Below are 22,660 nucleotides of genomic sequence, written 5' to 3'. Positions count from 1 at the left end.
ATATGTTGTATACCCATATTTTTTATACTTCACTTTTTTTTATAGCATTTTAAAAATTTCACTAACATCCATAAAGAATCACTGTAAAAGATCATAGGGTCAATAAGAGTTTTAAACTATAAGATTTTATTCTTCCAGTTTTTTTAAAAAAATGGGAAACAGCATTCTAGGAAAAATGCTGACTTATGAGGATGAAGTTAATCAGAAATGATCACTTCATAGGATTAGGTGACTCAATTTGTAAATGTTGACATTAATGTTCTAAAAAAATTTCACTTCAGAGTGAACAGAATATAAATGTGGCTGAGCCACTTGGATGCTATACTACTTTGTGGGAATTTACTACTTGGGAATTTATGTTTGCTGATGCCAATTTTCTCTTTCACCTTGCAAAGCTCAATAAATCGTGGCCACTCTCTATACTCTATTAGAAAACAATCCTGTCATTTTAAACCATGTCTGTAAACCACCGAGCAAAGACAATAGCAGAAGCCATCATTTTTAGGACTTTCAACCCACGGAAAGTCTTTGTAAGACAAACTGATAAAATCCTAATGTTATGAAAATAAGCAACCCATTAGTATAACCGGAAGCACCAGAAACTTACAAATTATTTTAACAGTTAAGTAAAACTAGGGAGTTCCTAATTTGTGTCCGTTCTTTATGTGTAGTATATGTAAATATATAAATATATACTGGTACAAATTTATATAAATATATATGTGTGTGTATATAGAAAGATATTTAAATATAGATATATACATAATTAATGTATGTATAGTTTCCAAAAAATTAAACATTAAAAGGTTCATCTTTCTAAACACTGTTTTTATCACAGTGTATTAAGGTCAATTATAAAGGAAAATCTATTGTTGCTTTTGCTCTTAACATTTCTATTTGGAATTTTATCACTTTTCATTTTCTCTTTGTAATCACAATTCACTGTAATAGCCAATGTATATATTTCATTGTACACATTTATTCAATTCATTTGATTCAAGTGACTTTCATACTATTCTTTATTACCTGGTGTTTGGAGTTAGACTTCTATAAGCACTAACCATACAAAAATTTCATTTTAGAATAGCAAGTGACCATCTAATAAGAATTTTGCTAGGAACATTATCTGAGGAAGACCAGAGGATGTATCATTGTGCCTCAGGAATACCCTGATCCAGTGATGCTCAGAGTAAGAAGCAGGATATAAAACAAACTGGCAAAGATAAAGAGGGAAATTTCAGTAGAGCATAGCCTAGGTGATCTATGCTTTTGCCTTTTTATTATTCATTTATACCCAGAAGAATGAAGATAAAATTCTGAAAATGCATATGCATCCTAACACTCTAATCCTATTGTCAACACCAATTAATTTTGTATGCAGTTTTGGTTCCAGAAGTTTACATATTCCTCTTTCATGAAATTAGTCTAGAGGACAGACATGAAAACAAGTTACTGGTAACAAGTTTCTCACTTATGAGGAAGTGACCCATAGCCTAAAACTGGCTACAGTACACACCACTCTGAACAGTTCCCTGTATACTACCAGTTTTATTACGGCTTTGTACAGATATGCTTTACCATCTTACAGACATTCAATTTTAAAATGTAAATGGTACAGGATATTGATAAACCAATTAGCACTGATGCAAAGCAAATTCCTCTTTTATCTCAATTACAACATGACAACTTAATAGGTCAAGATAGTTTAACATCTGAGACAAGGGCAATTCAATAAACAACGGCATCTTGATATGGTAATTAAGAGGAAATGTGAATCCATTACTGTGTTTTAAAAAATATCTCAAGCACTTTGGCTCTTTTTATTGCTTTTATCAAAAGCTGTGATATGAAACACTATTCTGATTTGTGATATATCTGGTAAGCAGCCGGGGGAAGTGTGAAGAAAACACCTGAATAAAGCATCTGCCTAATTAAGCATTTTCTAAAGTAAGAAACGTAAATTTATTTTCATGAAATACAAAACATTCAAAAAATTAATTAGGTGATTAATCATATGTAACATTCCTAACCCAAAAGATTAAAGGCTAAAATTAAGACATTAACCTTAAGCATTCTAAAGGATGATGATCATCACAGGAGAACAAAATTCCTGAATCACTTTAAGCAAAGTATAAATGCCAATTTATTTTAAGGAAAGATAGGTCCTTAAGGTAAAGTAACAAAACCACAAGCAAGTTAAAATGAAAGAATTATGCACATGAGCTGCAGCTCTATGACTGCCATCCAGTTTGTCCCAAGACTAAAAAGCCGAGGGCCCTTTTAATGTAGATTTTGGAGACTATACTTAAAGTAGATACATAAAACCAGTCATGTGGTAGGATAACACTTGAACTGACTATACATTAAAATGCTGTTTTATACAAATTTGTCCTACACTGCCAAAGTGCGCTTAAATTTTATAGTAAAAGTGTTTCTTGTATTTCAATACAATAGCAGAAATGGAGCTCCCATATAAAAGGGATAATGTAACTTCGAACATACAGCACAATACATTTTATGGCTATGGCAGAGTATTCATGCTCTCCAGGGTCCTATTGGTCGTCAAATAAGCAAAGTCTATTAAAGTTCAATAATGAAGTACTTTCATAATGTTCCTGGATCAACTCATTTATCTCTCATGAACTTTTTTTTCAACATCAGAAAATCAAATAGGGAAGCTCATAAAAATTGTTAGTACATGAAAATATATAGTCAACAAACCTGATTCCAAGATTCATAGCTTCAGCAGTTCCAATCATACTAATAGCTAACAGCATGTTGTTGCAGATCTTTGCAGCCTGAAAATAAATGGAGTACATATTAAATACCTTTTATTTTCAAGTCATAGCTCACAGGAAGTTGTTCTTTACCCAACTCTCCAGGTTTCTTTCTAAAAGTCAGAGGATTTAACTGTTGATCCTCTCAAATGGGCAAAGGAACATGGTGCCACATGCTTCCTTCTGAGCTTACCAGGTCATCTGGGAGCAGACCCTTCCACTGGGTCAGAACCCCACTGTGGTGACCAAGCACCTCCTGTGGGCTCTGACTATAAGGCATACCGATCGATCGATCTATGTGGCATGACTGCTCTTTTTTTACCAGTTTCATTGAGATAGAGTTGACATATAGCACTGTGTAACTTTAGGTTGTCCAGCATAACGATCTGACACACATCATGCAATGGTTACCATAAATTTAGTTAACATCCATCATCTCATACAGATACAAAAAAATACATGTACATATATATTTTTTTCCTTGTGGTGAGAACTCTTAGAATTTACTCTTAACAACTTTTATATACATCATACAGCAGTGTTAGCTCTAGCCATCATGTTATACACAAAATCCCAAGCACAAGTGCTCTTTATGGAAGGGGGCTGACATTCTAATTGGGGCAACGGAGTTAACACAATAAAGATAAAGGCAACAAACACACGAACAAAAACAACTGAGTGGAAAATTGTATGGCTATAAGACAGAGACAGTAGAAACTCCAAGATCACTGAGGGCAGAAGCAGAGAGGAAATGGAGCTGAAACCCATCTCTTAGAAGGCCAGGCAGGAATCTAAATAGGCAAGAGAGAGAAAGGAGGAGAGCAAAGAAAAAGACAAATATGTAAGAGGGATTAAATATATCAGAGCATGGGATGTTCCTGAGAGCAGTAAGAAAAGTGACTCATGTACATATGTTTTAAGGAATGGTGAGAAATTTAATAGTTAAGACTGGGGTAAGAGCCATGAAAGCGAGGGTGGAGAGTTAAAATTTGACCTGACAGAAAATAGGCATCTATTCAAAGTTTCAGAATGGGGATGTCTATGTATACAAACATCTTAATGGAGTTGGTCTCGGTTACAGTGTCGGGCAGAGCAGTAAACCCGGCATCCACAGTTTCTGAGCAGTACACAGAGCTAATGAGAAACTGGACCAGTTAATGTGAGGAATAGAGAAGACTGTTAACAACGAGAGACACTGAAGCAAAAATCAGCAGAACTTGGCAACTGGACAAGAGAATGGAGACAATAGGTATATCTGAAATAATACCAAAGTCTTGAGTAAGATAAGGAGGGTGCCAGTGACCAGGACCAAGGATTAAGATGAGGGGAGATCTAGTGAGAGCATGTGTTTTGGAGAGGCGGACAGCTAGTTTGATTTCAGAGTTCAGTGTTGTCATTCACCTCTATCTGATTAGAGAATTGATATATTTCTAAAGGAAAATTATTTGCTTTTCAAGAAAAAAATTAAAGTGCGTAGGTTATTTCTTCCTGACTGTATTACAGACAGAGCTTAGAAAATAATTAGATGGAGGATAACAGCGACTCGGATTCCATGTGCACTTCAAATGGAAGCAGTTTTAAGAATGATTTCTGTGGTCACTAGGATGATACATCAGAATCTGAATGATGGAACTTTCAACATCTTTTTAAATAGTTAATTGGCTGATGTCTGCTTAAGTCCAATAGGAATGATGGAAAACTAATTTATTCCAAATTAATTTAAGAAAATCTGAGCAAAAAAGGGGGCACCAGGATGGCTCAGTCGGTTAAGTATCTGACTCCTGATTTTGGCTCAGGCCAGGGTCTTGGGATCGTGGGATCTGGCCTGGAGTTGGACTCCACACTGGGCATGGGCTTGGGATTCTCTCTCTCCTCTTCTTCCTCTGCCTGTACCCAACCCCAACCCCATGCGCACTCTCTCTCTCTTTCAAAAACAAACAAAACAAAACAAAAACTCTCAGCAAGGAATCCACAGATTGAACAGAGTTGAGAGGAATAAGAATGTGGTCAGGAAAGAGAAATAAACATTAGCCAATTCTATATCATCAAGTCAGTGTCATTAATGTAAAGATGTTACCTGCCCGGTCCCAACAGCTCCACAATACACCACATTGGAGCCCATGCACCCCAGCAACTCCTGGGCAGCAGCAAATTCATCTTCGACTCCTCCCACCATAAATGTGAGGTTCCCAGACCGAGCAGCTCCCACACCTGAATGGTTTGGGGGTAAAGGGATAGAACAAAAGGACACATTTCTTCAAGTGTTTAAGTAGATAATAAAATTACAGAAAATCTCAAAACAAATAAAAATATCTTGCCTCCAAACTGTATTTATGTCAGGCATGTAAAAGATAGTCTAAATCGCTCCTGGAATGTGTGTGTGTGTGTGTGTGTGTGTATTTTTAAGGAAGCGCTACACCCAACATGGGGCTTGAACTTATGACCCCAAGACCAAGAGTCACGCTTACAGACTGAGCCAGCCAGGTGCCCCTCTTCTAGAATATTTTGAAAATTAAGTAGCATGGAGTTTAATCCTAAACCAAAAGGGACATACAGATTCAAACTCTTATTCTCAGTTCATGGCATGAGTAATATGGGAAACTAAAATATGCATTAATTCACATGCACCTATTATTCTAAGAAATCTATCCAGTAACAGAAAGTATATGAAAAAGGTAACTTGTGCCCTGACCAGTACAAGAACAGCCAGAGGGGTCTGCTGCCTAAGTCTGGATTTGGGGGTCTCCGGTCCATTTGCTTGCTCTCCGTGTACCATTTGCAGATGATATCTACAAAGTGGAAGACCTGGCTCTTTCCCCTGGCAAGAGTCCTTTTCAAGGTAAAGAAAACAGTTGCTTATTTAGACTGATTATTCTGATGTGCATTTTCCAATCAATATTATATGATTTTTCTTTTCCTTCCTCCTATATGCCTTTTGGGCAATTCTTCCTAGTGCTATGAGCAGGAAGAAGAAATGAGCTTTGGTCTGGCTACTCCTTCACAGCTCTTAACAAAGGTCTGATGCATATTCATTGATTGAAATGATTGGTTAGCACACAAAACCTGTCTTAGGCATATCCTTAAAAAAGGAGGGGAAGCTTCATTCATCTAAATTGTTATTAACTCTAAATAAAACCAAGAGTATTATTATTGTTTTTAATATTAGAGAAATTTTAATTCATAATTTTCAAGTTAGATTTTGTTGATCAAAACCAGGAAAGCATGTGGGAGAGCTGTATTAGTATGATTTTTGCCTTTACACTTTATTTTATAGTACAGCTAGGAATAAAGAAATCGTAATTGTCTGTGCCATGTATCAAACCTGGCCATTAGAACAGACAACTGCAAGTAATGGCCTACTTTTTTAATTTAATTTATTCAATGAAATACATAGTTTATATATAAAAAGCCCAAGTGGAGAGATCCATATTTCACTGAAATTGTGAATATTTTGCTATTGCCAAGCCAAGCAGCCTTTTCCACTTTACAGTTCATGCTATTTTAACTAATTATTAAAAGCAAAAGAGGTCAGCATTATGTTAGCCAAATAATTGTGGAAAAGGGAGTGTCCATGTGTTATGAAAGCCTGAGATGCTCACGCATAAGGTTAAATTACATTTCACAATATTTTCAGACACACTTTGGAAATGGTTATGTACAAAACCCAATTATAACAAATGCTTTTAATTAGCCAGTTTGTGTTCTTTGAACATTCTATAATGTTGAAGTTTAAGTGACTATCACTTTGTTAGTTTCTAATTTACTTCACTAAGATGGTAGATCATCATTACTATTTTCCAATTCTTTTGCTCAATTTCTATACCCATTTTTATTCAAACCACATAACCACCCTTAGTCCTAATCCTGTTGCTCTGACCTAGGAATTAAGTAGACAATTTAAGTCAAAGCTTACAAACAAATCCAGCACTATCCATCATAGGTCATAGCTTTGTATCTAGATTACAGATTACTAAATAGCTTCAGAGAGTCATTTATTAAAGGAAAATTAATGCTGACGATGGTTCTCAGCTGGTTAATCTTTTGACAGGTATACTTTCTCACTTGTTCAAACACATACTTCAAAAAGAAGAAATAAGTTACTTAAGCAAGAGACCACAAAAGAAACAACTCATTTTTTAAGTCAGAGGTCTGTGGTACTTCCACACTCCTTCTCTCAAGGTGGTGGCATCATTATTAGGACTTTTTCATATCCCACGATCCAATGTCAGGGCCTACTAAACTGGGTAATTCTAAAGGTTTGGAATTCTTCAGGACCAAATCCTGTCTTCCATACACATTCCTCTAAATGTGTGACTCTATGAAGCCTAGTCCCACTGCAAAGGCAAAATTAAGATCTAAGTAATCCTAAAATAAATGTAACCATTTTGAGCTTAGGAAATACTATCTAGGAAGGTGGAACTCTAAAGCTATGTAAGACATCCTATAGAGGGGCTCCTGGGTGGCTCAGTGGGTTAAGCCTCTGCCTTTGGCTCGAGTCGTGATCTTGGGGTCCTGGGATCGAGCCCCACATCGGACTCTCTGCTCAGCTTTCTCTATTAAATAAATAAATAAATCTTAAAAAAAAAAAAAAAGACATCCTATAGATTACAGAAGATCCTGTACAGATTTTGGATTCTATCAGTAATAAATAATGCATTTATTATACTGTCATGCCACTTTAATTCAAGTCTATTTCCCAAAACAAAAAACAGACTACACACTTATACAGTTGCCAGAATATTGGGAGTATTTTAACTTTACATTTTAGTAACTGATATACAAAATCAAAATATATCCTGTACTTAATTGTATTACAGCATTTACAACTCCAGTGCTTCTCTCCCATGACCACAGAATCAGAAAAACTGAACGCATTTGTACAAATGAAAAGGCAAATGTCCAAACCATACAAAGTAGGTGGCTGGACCATCCTGTTTTTAAAAGGACAGCCACCTACCACTTCTCCTGGAATCTACTTCAATTTCAATCAACCTTGGCGGGGAGAAACACTTTAAATCTAATCCAAGTCTCAAAGTCAGCCTCTTTCTTTCTGTCAAAGATATCACAAGAAGCCTCCATTACCTAAACTGCCTTCCTTCTTTCTTTCCTTCCACTCCTATTTATGGTGGACATAAAAAATTTGACCACTGGAGAGCCATCTGTCAGTGGTTCTTAACCCTGGGAGAAGAAATATCCTTGTCCTCAAGGAGTTTGAAACCTAGTCTTTGTGGTGGTGGAAGTGCGTGTGCACATGTATATGGAGATGGGAGAAGAGAGAAGGCAAACAACTGTAAAGAGTAAAAGACAGATGCATACTACAGGAGAGGTCTGCATATGGTCATCTGGAGGTTCAAAGAGGAAAAATATCATCAGCAATTATCTGTTCAGTGCCTTTAGCAATTTGCTCCATCCTTGTGCATGGGAGAATATTTAAAATACAACTATTCCAAAAGGTCCAAATTAAAGGTCATAGTAGGTATAAAACACAGTCTTTGCCCTCAAAAGGTATAAAATACAGTTAGGGAAAAGAGACACATACCACCTACTCAGAAGTAAAGGCCAAAAGGTAGCATCATGTACCAAGTGTCATGGATGAGGACAGCAGCCACCAAAACCTGATTCCCTCTTTCCTCCCATTTGTTTACCTCCATCATTGAAAGGCTAATGAGTTCTCCGGAAGAGAAAGGGTGAAAAAAGAAATACTGTTCTCAAAGAGTAATGGTCTTGCCATCAACTGCGGGTAAGCTTTGAAAACTCTGACAAGAATATAGGTATTCTGGGGGCGCCTGGGTAGCTCAGTTGCTTGAGCATCTGCCTTCAGCTCAGGTCATGATCCCAGGGTCCTGGGATTAAGCCCTGCATCAGGCTCCCTGCTCAGTGGAGAGCCTGCTTCTCCCTCTCCCTCTGATCCTCCTCCCCAGTTGTGCTCTCTGTCTCAAATAAATAAATAAAATCTAAAAGAAAAGAAAAAGGTTACCTCCCCCTTTCTTTAAAAAAATAAAATAAATAAAATAAAAAGAATACAGGTATTCTCAATCTATTTGCAGACCATGTTCAGAGCAGTTTAAAACAACATGAACTGAGCAAATGATTTTGTATGTTTTACATATGGACACTGAGTTCTGCCTATTATCTAAATACACACAAAACCCTATTTCTCTTCACAACAGACTCAAGTTTGCTTATTAGACAAAAAACAGAAAACTGAGGATCAGGATTAAGAACAAATACAATGAAACCATAAGATTTCACAATGAATTTTAAATATGGGTCTGAGTATCTTAGAGGTCCTGGCAAACACTGTTTGGGAGTGGAATAAAGCAGCCTCAAGGGAAATGGAGTTCTTCCTTAAATTGAGTTACACGGTTTAAAAATTCTCATGGTTACTTTATGAGGGAGATGGTAAATCAAATAGAAAATGTTCATCATATTTTTGTATCAAAAGCAGAGGTAATTTTTTCAAGGTAATTCAATTCTTGTTTTATATATGTTTCTAATTCAGCCTACCCACAATACAGATCAACATTAACAATAATCATCTCAGTCCAATAGTTTATGTTTATCTGTGTCTCAATCTTTGGCAGTTTTATTTGTTTTAAAAACCAAAACAGGCTTAAGTTTCAAATTATGTGTCAACATGAACATAACTAGCAGCTGAAGACATTATTCACTATTACTCAGTATTTGTACATAGCGTCTCATTATTGTTTTCTTTCTTCTTCTTCCTCTTCTTTTTTTTTTTTTTAAGAGAGAGAGAGCACATGCTCAAGCAGGGGACAGCGGCAGAAGGAGTGAGAGAATCCCAAGCAGGCTCCAGGTCCGGTGGGGAGCCTGATGGAGCGCTTGATCTCACAACCCAGAGATCATGACCTGAGCTAAGATCAAGAGTCGGACACTTAACTGCCTGGGCCACCGAGGCATCCCACACTACTGTCTTCTATTAAGTAAAAGTTATTCTTTCTGAAGTACTTGTGCATTTATGTTCACCAAAAAGAATTACACAACTCACTCTTCCCTTTGGTCTTGAGTCATAGGAAACAATGAACTTTCTTTTTTTTTCTCCTAAAATGGCTTCTGATTTTTTAAGTTTTACTTTTGTCAATGGGCTCTAGCCACTTCTCTGGTTTTCTCATCTATTCCCTGGAACAAAAAACACCATGCTAGATATACCTAACTATTTACAGTAGCTGGTATGTGTAGTGATTTTTTTTTTTTTAATGTATCCATGCCTTTCCTGGGCAACTCCCTTGTATGAAATTCCCTGGCCCTCTTTGCCTGGCATACTCCCAATTATCTTCCAATGCTCAACTCAAGTCAACTCTAAGAAGCAATTCACGACCATAATCCCCTTTCTCTATCTTTATAACGTTCCCAGTGGTATCTGTAATAAAGCACTTACACTACTCTAATCAATGATTTTTCTGGTGTGTCTTATAAGGATCTTTATGGGCAAGAGCTGTTTGAATCTCAGCACCTAGCATATAACATGTGTGTGATAAATGTTCATTGTCTTTTTAGGAGGTGAGCAGAGAAGAAATCAATGGTTACTAAAATAACCAAGAATACTAAGTAAGACAGTGTTTCCTAGCTTATCAAAAAAGCTCAACTTCGGAGTAGGATTATTTTAAAGGTAATAGCATGTTCACTTATCGTTGCATATACACACGAAAGCAAAAATGCGTATGTACAGAGACGTTATCATGAAGACACCAAAAAATGAAGAACATGTAATCTGAGTTAAGACACCTGAAGTAAGGTCACAATTCAAGGTCACCCCACTTGGATAAGTTTGGTTCCTCCCTCTGAAGACAGTGATAAAATCACTTGTCATACACACTCTGAAGCTCAAATGTAAGAATACTTTGGAAAGGTATTTTACATGGTTATCACACAAATGTTATAAAAAAATTAAATATAACAAGTAAACTTACGCAGCCTGAGTATCTCAAGGTCTATGGCCTAAGAGCAGCACAGAACTGAAATTTGGAATTTAGCCTTACTAAGAAGCTGAACCAAGGGTTATGACAGAAAATCCATTATGCAAGTGCTGATAACTCAGAATAACCATTTACAAGTCACAAATAAGGAGATCATTTTTAATCCTAGGACTATCAAAAAGAGGCCTTCAAATCCAGAGAGAGAAGAGACTGAAATCTAGAAAGTACAATCAAATTGTATTTATCTTTGGTACTGTAAAAAATCTTGCCACCAAAGCACTCTCACTGATATATAGCAAAACGCAGTAAATCACTTAATTTACTCAAAAGAACTTAAATGTTTTAACCAGTCTGCCATCAAAAGAGATCAAGAAGAGGACCAATGGGACTTGGGCTGCAATGTGAGCCATCTTTAAAATGCAATTGTTCTAATCATTTTCTACAGATGCAGCCTCACAAGGGGCTGCTGTCACAGGGACCATTTACGACTTGTTATGGTGTCTCTATTGTTTACCGGGGACATTCACTGAAACAGGCGACAGCTGGGACAGAAAGCTGCTACTCATCGAACAATATAATCCCGTGAAAGTAATCAACAAATTTAAGGGTGTTAATTAACTTTACACTTTATCATGTTCAATTAGTTGTCCTTTCTAGAAAAGATTGCCGTGCACAATCAGTTTAGAGCGTGCCATGTTTGATTTGTAAGTGATCACTGTTTCTGTTTCAGAGTCCATGTCAGATGTTCTCTTGGGTTTTGGTGACACAGATGAATGGCTCTGCACATGTTAGGGGGTGATCTGGTTTAACATAAGCCAGCATAACATAACCCCTTGTTAACACTACTTCTGGCATTATCTGTGCTGGAAAGAGAAAAGCAAAAACACTCTCGACACTACTGTAGAGTCAGATAAACAAAGTTTAGTTAGTTTTTCCTGAAATAAACACAGACACAGACACATGGGAGAAATAAGCAATTTTTCATCATTATTTTTCAAAATAAGACCTGTCTTTCAGGGGCATGTTTGGGATCATTTCCTCCCAGCAAGATCTCAAAGCTCTGCTGCATTATGCACAAAGCAGCACTGCAGCCTCGTGCTTTACATAATGCAGATCGCCTTTTCCGCGGCAGGTGAACAAATGCTAGCGATGTGCTGTTAAGTACTCGCTGCTGTTAAAAGTCTAGAATGTGACTTTTAAATCCAGAAGCTATATTTTGTAAGTGTGGGAAATCTGCAGGGAAGGACATTCATCTATGAATGTAGTGTGCCTTTTCTCTTACCTTTCATACACCTGTCCCTCCCCACTTGCTAATAGGACAAGGAAAAGCTCACGATGGAGTGACAATATATTCAATACTGCATTTTAATATAAATCACTGAAGTTCCTCTGCACTGATAGAGCTTTTGCATCAAAATATTTCGGAAGTCCCTGATGAGGTGAACAAAACCGGAACCTGGGGTTTAACAGCAGGTGTCTTCTTAACTTTAGGAAAACAATACCAAGGGACAGGTATCGATCTCTTAAAAACAAAAACAAAACCAAAACATCTAGACAGCCTTCTGAAACATCTTCATAAAGCTATACCTTGTTCTTCTACGACTAGCCATTTCCTGCATAATTCAAATGAAATGCATATAAATAAACTATAGCTGGTTAGCTAGTTATAGCATGCATAAGGACAAAGCCGAACTTCTTCAAAATAGAAAAGTTGTTAACTCTGAAAGCTAATAATGTCCTAAGTTAAATATTAAAGAAGGAAATTATAGGCTATATCTGAAACAGCTGAAACCACAATACACAGCAGCAGAAAACATTAGTTTTCTGCAGAAGATCTGCAGGGAGAAAGGAAGCGGTCGATAGATCCTTAAATTGGAAGCAATAGCCGTTCTTCTATCCCAAGTTGGCAGCTGCTACATTTGCAGACCTGGTTCATTATTTACCCATAATGACCATCAAGCTGCAGTCAAAGTCAGATCACAACAACTGTCAGCAGCTCTTTTAATTAGCCTTGTTTGAATTCAGATAAATATCACAATAGACCTGCTTATGCTGAAAGAGCAACAGAACGTTCCACATGGAGCTGGGCGGGCTTGAGAAGGACCAGTGAGTGCAGTATGGAAGCCATCAGACAGAAACACAGTGGGGTTTTTAAAGGATGGGGAAATCAGAGAATAAAATGGTTTGCTTTCATTTTAAAAATCACTTTAAAAACCAATTCCCTGACGTTCACCCCAGATGAAGATGGTGCCCAGTGTTGAAGTGCAATGTTAAGTCTAGGCTTCTGAAAGCTTGATGTCTGGAGTCTAAGGAGAAAGTTAACTTAATGCCACTGGAGACTGTGATCTTAAAAACTCCACCTTGTAGACAATGTGTCTTTCAACTTCAAAATTAATTTCTAAAAGCCAAGTTTTAAAAAAAAGCTTTCAGGTGCCTAGGTGGCTCAGTGGGTTGGGCCTCTGCCTTCGGCTCAGGTCATGATCTCAGGGTCCTGGGACTGAGTCCCGCATCGGACTCTCTGCCTGCCTCTCTGCCTACTTGTGATCTCTGTCAAATAAATAAATAAAATCTTAAAAAAAGAGAGACAAAAAAAAAAACTTTCATTAAATGCTTGCAACTTTATTAGACTTTTCTTATTTCTATTTTACTTTCTTTAGGAGCTGCATAATTTGCAACATTTTTCTGTGATAGGAATCTGTTATCTTCTATACATCCTTTGTGTTCAGCATTAACAATCACAAAGCAAAAAACAGGGCCAGATTTTGAGTAATCCAATTCCTGCCATATTCCACACCGCTCTGGGGCTTTCCCCCCCTCCAGTCTGCTTGAGAAAAAAACAAGTGTGATGATCACCTGCCCTCTATTTTACAGAGAACTGATTGTTCACATATATTCTTTACAACTTTGGGGGTAGGTAAAAAGAAGAGACAGTAGAGAGTAAGAAAGAGTAAGAAAAGGCAAGATGATAACCTCATAGCAAACCAAAGTAAACTGAGGACAGCAAGAAACTAAAGAGAAGGCTGTGCAAAAAAGCTACGCTCAGCTAACGAGGAATTATAGTCTCTGGAATCCACTCAGGAATCCCTTTGAGAATCTGGACTCTTGAATTTTGGAGTGGGCACAGCTGAAGAAGAGGTGCTTCTAAATGGAAGCTGGACTCGGTCCACTCTCATTCCTTCTAGGCCTTCAGCTGTTACTTACTGTTCTGTAACCATTTCTGATGCTGCAAAACGTAACATTAAGGAAGAGTAGCCACATTTGCATGCGGGTCAAAGACATGCTGTTTACACAGGGTTTGGATCTCAGTTGTTATTTCCTTATTAAGTAGAAAAACACTCCTATAGGAAGCAATAAAAAAAAATCATTATATTTGTGGTCGACTTCAAGTACTGAAAACCTGTGTAATAAAACTTTTACAAAGTGTTGTGAGACCAAGTATGTGATAAAGGCAACTACTGAATGTTGACAATATAAGTGGGGAGAATTCTTCAACTGGTTTCATGAGAACAAATCATAGCAAAAAGGAGTACTTCTTCCCCCTTTTTTGAAAATAAACAATAAACTACACACATCACCATCTCATAGACAGCCTTCCCTCCTTACCCTTTAATACACCCTACCTCCTGACTATGTGCATAGCCAACCGTTGTGACTTCGTCAGTATGTCAAGTACCAAGACAACAATCAACTTGTCATTCAAGTCTAGACTCCAGCTCAATATATATGAATCAGAATTCATTACCAAACAAAGCCTCATACCCATGAGGATGGCTACTATAAAGCAAAATAGATACAACAAGCAGTGGCTAGAATGTGAGAAATCAAAATGCTTGTTCACTCTAACTGCACAATTAGAATAAAAAATGAAGCAGCCACAATGGAAAACAGTATGGCAGCTCCTCAAAAAATAAAAATAGCATCACTGTAAGATCCAGCAATTCCGTTTTTGGATATATACCCCCAAAGAACTGAAATTAGGATCTTGAGGAGCTATTTATACACCAGTTTTCATAGTGGCATTATTCACAATAGCCAAAAGGTAGGAATAACTCAAATGTCCATCAATGTATGAATGGATAAACAAAATGTGATATATACACACGATGGAATATTATTCAACCTTAAAAAAGAAAGAAACTCTAACACATGCTGAACATGGATGAACCTTGAAGACATCATGCTAAGTCACATAAGCCAGTCACAAAATGACAAATACACTGTCATGGTTACACTTATATGGGGTGCCCAGACAGTCAAATTCACATAAAGACAGAAAGTAAAACAGCGACTCCCCTCCAGGGGCTGGCAGAGAGGGGAATAAGGGGTTGCTGTTTCATGAGCATATAATTTCAGTTTTGCAAGATAGAAAGAGTTCTGGAGATAGATGGTGGTAATGGTTGCACAAAAATGTGAATGTAGTAAATTCTAGTGAACTGAACTGTCTACTCAGAAATGGTTAAGATGATAACTTTTATGTTATGTATATTTTACAATTAAAAATAAAATAAATTTTAAAAGAAAATTTAAAAAATTTCTTTTTGTTGGTGGTATTCTGATTCTCACACACTAAAACCCCAGAGGATTTCAGTGAAATGCTATTAACTTTTAACATGCTAGTAATGTTTAATATAATGATTTTTATGAACCCTATATGTAGTTGTCTAAAGAAAACTGAGGAAAGCCTAGTCTTATAATAATTAATAAAAAATAACAATTAATAGAAAATAAATAAATGTACACAGTTGAGGCAAATGGGTAAAACTAAGATCCTCCAATTCCCAGCACTATCTTAACTTCACTAGGCCAGGTGGCTCCCTCCAAGACAGTATGTACAAGTTCTGTTAAGAGGTCATCGAGGAGTAAAGTTGAAAAAAGCAAGAGACTAACCAAAGCACAATGACCTACAATCAAGAACTGGTTAAGCCAAAAACTTAGGCTACAGAAAGAAGCAAACGATTATAAATCTATAGGAACTGGTATTTAAACTTCAGCCACAAACATGGTAGTTGGGAAAAAAAGAAGTTCCACCACGTTGTATGTGCCACAGATAGATATAGATATAGATATAGATATGCCAACATTCATAAAAATTAGATGCCACCTAGAGTCTTGGCATGGTTGGGCTGAAGGGTGGGGATATAAAATATGAGAGGATGTAAAGTGAAGTGAAATGACTCTAAGATTTTAGAGAAGGCAATAATCCCAAGATAATAATTGGGAGCAAGGTGAGGGCTGCTGCTCTGCCTAATTATGAAGCCAGATTTAGGCCAAGAGGCTACGTTTATTTAATTTCCTTTTTCCCTATAGGCATGAGAAATGGTGGTGCCTTTGTATAAATTGTAGAATGTTTCAATTCAAGGCAGACCAACTACAAAAAGGCAGCCCCTGTGCAGAAGCAAATGGGAAAAAGGCTTTACCCTAAGCAGGCATTTAGGTAAGAAGACCCAAGTTCTGCATATGGAGAGTGAGTAGCAGTGTAGGGAAGGCACAGCAGAGCTCCATTCAAGCTCCAGTTCTGACACTAACAGTATTATTTTGTGCAAACCAACAGCTTGGAGCTTGGTGGAGTAGAATCCCATCTCCAATTCTACTAATTTGTGAAATTGATCAATTTATCGCAGCTAATTCATATATCCCTTCAACTTTAGTGAACTCCTACTATAGTTCACAGCACTGTGCCAGGCAACTTCAAGGCAGGATGGTATTTTAATAGTCTCTAGGCTCAAAAATCTTCCAATCTAAAACGAAACAAACAAAGTGTTTCCAATCTAATGAGCTCCACATGTTCAAACAACTTTTGTCTTGCCATTCTCTCACGCAGACACCAAACTGGTTCTTCCTCCTATGTGTCCTCTCTCAGTTAAGACACTACTATAGCACTAGAAATCCCAGGGCAGCAGTTCTCAAGGTCAGTTCCCAAGAATATGACTGCCACAAGGTATTAATGGATATTTACAGTTATGTGGCAGCCATGTTTTGTTTCCAGCCAATAACCTTTCCCATCCTCCTTCTGTCAACAAATCCTGCTACTCTGGCCAAAGGGCTGTACTCACGGACAATGAGGGCATCCCATCCTTAGGGCAACTAGCCCATGGGGCCAAGCAAATACAACAAAACCGAGAGGTCTTCCCTGGGTTGCTAAGCTATGGCTGCTGAGGGCTCACAGGAAGAGTGTGTGCAGTAAGATAATGAGGTTGACATGCAAAGCATAGCAGAAACAAGCAAGTAATAAAGACAGAAAAAAGGAGAGTGTTTTCAGCAGCACCATGTGGTCAATTCTTGGTTCCTGAAGCTCTTTTTTCCATTTGAGAGCTTTCTTAGTCATTTCCAAATTCCCACCCAATAGTTCCTCAAATTGATTAAAGATTTTCAGATAAAATAGATATACCTTGCTAAACAAAGTTAAATGTCTAAGAATTTAACAACTTAATATGCAAATATGAACCTGAATATTTCCAAGAGGGGGATAGGAAAATACACCATTTCTCAAATTTATTTGATCACAAAATTCCTTTTTTTAAGGAACATCCTCAGAATTAGTTTTCCCTAGGGCTATGCTCCAGGAAATGCTACCTTAGAGTCATCTGACATCTTCCTACCTTTCTATACCCACAATCTACTAATTTCTGTTGATTCTGGTCTGAAATTTCTCTTTCTGTTAGTACTTTCTCAGTTGGTTATTTTCTTTCCCTTTCGACATAGCTTTTCCTTTTTAAAGACAACTGGGCATGTCTCAAGAAGAGTAGATAGCTAGATTTTTAAATCATAATTTCATGAAAAGTAAATTTAATTTGCTTACATTTATTGTGATTAGACGTATTTCTAGCACATTTTGTATTTATTTTCATTTTTCCTTGAAAAAAATTTTCCCTCCTCTCTTGCCTTTTATTGTATTGATAAAAGTCTTCTAAATTCTTTTACTTTCCTGTGGTTTTTTTCTAGCTATCGATTACTTTTCTATTCTTCTAAATGATAATCCTTTAAAACTTTAAACACATATAACTAACTAATAACATCAGAAGTTTTTCAGGATTTCTATTTTCTCTTAAATATGATGTGAGCCTTAGTATGCATTAAGCCAGGAGACATCACTCTACTCCCCCAAACACAATACATCTTACTGTCCAGAGTTTTAGTTTTACCTTTTTTTAAAGATTTTATTTATTTATTTATTTGTTTGTTTGACAGAGAGAGAGAGAGAGATCACAAATAGGCAGAGGGAGGGGGAGAAGCAGGCCGCCCGCTGAGCAGGGAGCCCAATTTGGGGCTCGATCCCAGGACCCTGGGATCATGACCTGAGCCGAAGGCAGTTGCTCAACCAACTTGAGCCACCCAGGGGCCCCTAGTTTAACCTTTTTAAACATACACAATAACATGTTTTTTAAATTGTCAATAAAGTTAATAACGACTTCAAAAAATCATTCTGTGCTCATCACTGTTCCTTATATTCTCTTTCTCCTTAGACTGATTTTTTCTTCTTAGATGTACTAGTACATCATTTAATAATTCCTTCGGTACAGTTATTTTGTTGTCTATTTTCTTTCTTATGTATGTAGAATTTCAGTTTGCAGACTCATTGTGACTGGAAAACTTTTTGTTTACTCCCCATGCCCATGCCCTTGCCTTGCCCTGGCCATCTGTGCTCACTTCTCCCTATGATTTTACGGTTTTCTCTTTTTGGTTTCCGAGGTCCCAGTTTAGGACCAGTTCTTAACACTGGCTGGGGGTTGGGGGTGTCTGCTCTTTAGGGATACTAGGAATCACAGATCTTGTCAGGGAGCCAGCAGATGGCTTAGTTCAGTGCCTCGTCTTACCACTGTAATGTCTTTCCATGTCCTAGGTTCAAAGCTTGCTAAAAACTATAGCCCTAGGCAATGGTCAGTGGGGGATTTGAGCTTCCTGGTCTGCCAGCTGTGTACCTGGGACCAGTCCCCATCACTCCCATGGAGTACTTTTTTCCTAAGAACAGAACTCCCACCCACTATTGCCCAGTTCTGGACCCAGAACTTAGCTAGCAGATGGTTTAGCGTCACTCAATACACTGTACTTCCAGTCTGGTTTTTGTCCATGGAGACATGTATCTTATCCGGGAGCACAACTATGTTCCTACTTATCTTCTTGTATATTCTATTACTATATTCTATGATTTTCATGCACTCTGAACAGAACAGGTACATCGAAACATGAATTTACTCTACCAACTTAACAAAACATATTTTATTTTTCCTCCACTTTTCTTTCCATTCCCAGCTACTGGCTCTAGTCATGGCTCTGCTCATCTTTCACCTAAAATACTAACACCTTAATTGGTCTTCCCCTGCCTGCACACTCTCTCCCCTGAACCCAACTGTTACCAATGCCATGAGAACAATTCATCTTATCTGTCTCCTTGAAATCTTTCAACATCTCTAACTTACCTCATTACAAGTTTCTCAGCATGGCATACAAGGTTCTTCCAAGTTTGATCTCAGCTCACCTTTCTAGATTAACTTCTCAGCCCCTGACACCCACCACCTGACATTCTAGCCAAATCAGATGATTCCTTTTTCCCCCATGTACAAAAGATGAACTTCCTCTTTCTTGCCTTCCTATGCTCATGCTGTCTCTTCCTGGTATGCTATACCCACACTTACTCCCAACTCCAGCACCCATCTCAGGCTCTGCTTAGCTGGCATTACTAACTCTTCAAAAGTTCAGCCAAGTGTCATTTCCAACCCCCACCCCATAGTACCCAGTAAGCCTGTCTGTGCATCCCCCACACACATTTTATTTGATCACATCGATCTCTATTATAGGTTTGCTTCCCCTCGACCCAGAGCTCTTTGCATAATAACCATCTACTAAACTGAGAGTAAGAAATTTCCAGCAACAACAAAAAAAAAAAAAGAAGAAGAAGAAGAAGAAGAAATTTCCAGCAACAAGAGAAGTGGAAGAGGTTTTATAATATAGAAAATAATGAATAGCATTTTATTAAAAATTTTAAAGTTTTAAAAATTATTAAAAATTTTTCCTGATTTGTTAATGAAAACAGAAGATGAGGAAAATCACAGAAACCTGTAAAGTATGGTTTAGAAAATATTATATCCAGAATACGTAAAGAACTTATACAACTCAAGATATCTGAGTTTAGCTCAGTCAGTTAAGCATCTGCCTTCGGCTCAGGTCATGATCCCAGGATTCTGGGAGGATTCTGGGATTGAGTCCCCACATCGGGCTCCCTGCTCATCGGGGAGTCTTCTTCTCCCTCTCTGCCTGCCACTCCCCGCTTTCTGCTCTCTCTTTTCTCTCTGACAAATAAATACATAAAATCTTAAAACAAAAAAAACCTCTATAACTCAAGACCAAAAAAACCCAAATACTCCAATTTGAAAATGGGCAGAGGACCTGAATAGATATTTTCCCAAAGACAACATTCAGACAGCCAATAGACCCATAAAGAGATACTTAACATCACTAATCGCCAGGGAAAAGCAAATCAGAACCACAATGAGATATCACCTTACGCTTGTCAGAATGGCTAACATAAAAAAGATAAGAAATAAGTCTTAGTGAGGATGTGGAGAAAAAGGCACCCTCATGCACTGTTGGTGGGAATATAAATTGGTGCAGCCACTGTGGAAAACATACAGAGGTTCCTTAAAAAATTTAAATAAGAAATACCATATGATGCAATAATTCCACTACTGGATATTTACCTGAAGAAAACAAAAACACTCATTCGAAAAGATACAGACACCCCTACATTTATTGCACAACAGCCAAGACAGAGAAGCAACATGACACCATAAAAAGGTCCAGATCTTGACATTTGCGACAACATCGATTGACCTAAAGAGTATTATGCTAGGGGAGTCTGGGTGGCTCAGTCCGTTAAGCAACTGCCTTCGGCTGAGGTCCTGATCCCAAGGTCCTGGTCATTAGGGAGACTGCTTCTTCCTCTCCCTCTGTCCCTCCATCCCCCCACTGGTTCTCTCTCTCTCGTACTCTCTCTCAAATAAATGGATAAAATCTTTTAAGAAAAAAAGAGTATTATGCTAAGTGGAATACGTCAGAGAGAAAGACAAATGTCATATGATTTTCACTCACACAGAGAAACTTAAAAACAAAAACAAAAGGATAAACAAAAAGCAGAATGAGACCTATACAGAGAACAGACTGATGACTGACAGAGGGAAGGGGTAGGGGAAAGAAATCATACAATATTTGTCCTTTTATGTCTAACTTATTTCACTTAGCATTACATCTTCAAGGTTCATCCATGTTGGAGCCCGTATCAGAAATATCATTCCATCTTAAGTCTGTTAACATTTTATTATATGTACACACCACATTTTGTTTATCCATTCACCCATCAATGGACACCTGAGTTGTTTCTACTTTCTGGCCACTGTGAAAATCGCTACTATTAGCACTGGTGTACAAATAACGTTTCAAGTTCCTGTTTTCAATTCTTTTGGGTATATGCTAGATTATATGGTAATACTCTGTTTAATTTTTTGATGAACTACCATAACATTTTCCACAGAGGGTGTACCATTTTACTTCCCATGAGTAGTGCACAAAGGTTTCCAATTTTTCCACATCTTCACCAATACTTGTTTTTGTGGTGGGTCTTTTTTTTATTTTTTTCCCCAAAATAGCCTAGATTCTAATGAGTGTTAAGTTGAAGTGGTATCTCATTGTGGTTTTGATTTGCATTTCTGTAATGACTAGTGATGTTGAGCATCTTTTCTTTTTTTCTTTTTTTTTTTTTTTAAGATTTTATGTGAGAGAGAGCATGCATGAGCAGGGGTGGGGCAGAGGGAGAGGGAGAAACAGATTCCCCACTGAGCATGGAGCCCAACATGGGGCTTGATCCCAGGACCCTGAGATTATGAGCCAAAGTCAGACGCTTAACCAACTAAGCGTCTAAGCCAAAGTCAGACGCTTAACCAACTAAGCCACTCAGGTACCCCATTTCTTCATTGTTTTATTGACTATTTGTACACTTTCCTTGAAGAAGTGTCTACTCAAGTCCTTTGCCCATTTTTAAAATTGTGTTATTTGGTTTTTGTTGCTGTTAAGTTCATTTTATCCTTTAATAGATATTTCATTTTTATTCAGGAAATTTTTTTAAATTTTAGAAGCTTTTTTAAGATTTCATTTATTTATCTAACATAGAGAGAGAGCACAAGCTCTCTCAGCAGCCAAGGGAGAGGGAAAAGCAGGCTCCCCGCAGAGCAGGGAGCCCGATGTGGGGCTTGATCCACACTAGTATGGTGACCTGAGCCAAAGGCAGACACTTAACCAACTGAGCCACCCAGGTGCCCCTAGAAGCTTTTTGTAACACTCAGTTTGTTTCTTTATCATATACTTTCAAATTCCATTCAAAATTTGCATTTACTTTTTCCTAAAAGTTCTGTGTTAGCTGCATCCCCACTTGACATATATATAGAGTTCTAAATATATTTTCTTATATGACTTCTTTGATTAAAGAATATGAATTCTTTAGAAATGTGATTTTAAATTTCAAATGTACAGAAGATTTATTTATCTATTTATTTATTTGCTTTTGGTACTAATTAAATTGCACGTGGTTAAAGAATGCAATCTATAAGATATAGATGCTTCAGTACTGAAGACTTGCTTTGTGGTCTAATGTGTGATTAACTTTTAATAATTTTTCTTTTTTTTTTTTTTTTTTTAGTTATCTCTATACCCAATGTGGGGCTCAAACTCACAACCCCAAAATCAAAAGTCACACGCTTCTCCAACTCAGCCAGCCAGGTGTCCCTAATTTTTCCAAATCTTGGGAAATACATTTCTCTTTCAATTTCTGCGTAAGAGGTTCTATATACACCTCTTATGGTGTGTGTATAGTGGTAAACACCACTATGATGGTATGCCATATCTGTCAATTTCTCCTTGTGGTTCTATACTTGTTTGCATCTTGCATTTTAAGGTTAT

The 22,660-nt window shown here is 37.4% G+C and overlaps 1 protein-coding gene across 1 annotated transcript in view; it reads right to left on the bottom strand.

The window, feature by feature from the left end:
* Positions 1–22,660, bottom strand: part of HIBADH (3-hydroxyisobutyrate dehydrogenase) — a 107,555-nt gene that overhangs the window by 9,767 nt on the left and 75,128 nt on the right. Inside the window, exons 5-6 of the mRNA XM_032304511.1 lie at positions 4,855–4,988; positions 2,722–2,798 (exon numbers count right to left, since the gene is read on the bottom strand). Coding sequence (XP_032160402.1) covers positions 2,722–2,798; positions 4,855–4,988 — 211 coding nt within the window. The remainder of the gene's footprint in view (positions 1–2,721; positions 2,799–4,854; positions 4,989–22,660) is intronic.

This window comes from Mustela erminea, chromosome 11, assembly GCF_009829155.1.
Source record: "Mustela erminea isolate mMusErm1 chromosome 11, mMusErm1.Pri, whole genome shotgun sequence".
Classification (NCBI taxonomy): Eukaryota; Metazoa; Chordata; class Mammalia; order Carnivora; family Mustelidae; genus Mustela; species Mustela erminea.
The sequence above is the reverse complement of the archived record's forward strand: the minus strand, read 5'-3'. Positions and strand labels throughout refer to the sequence as shown.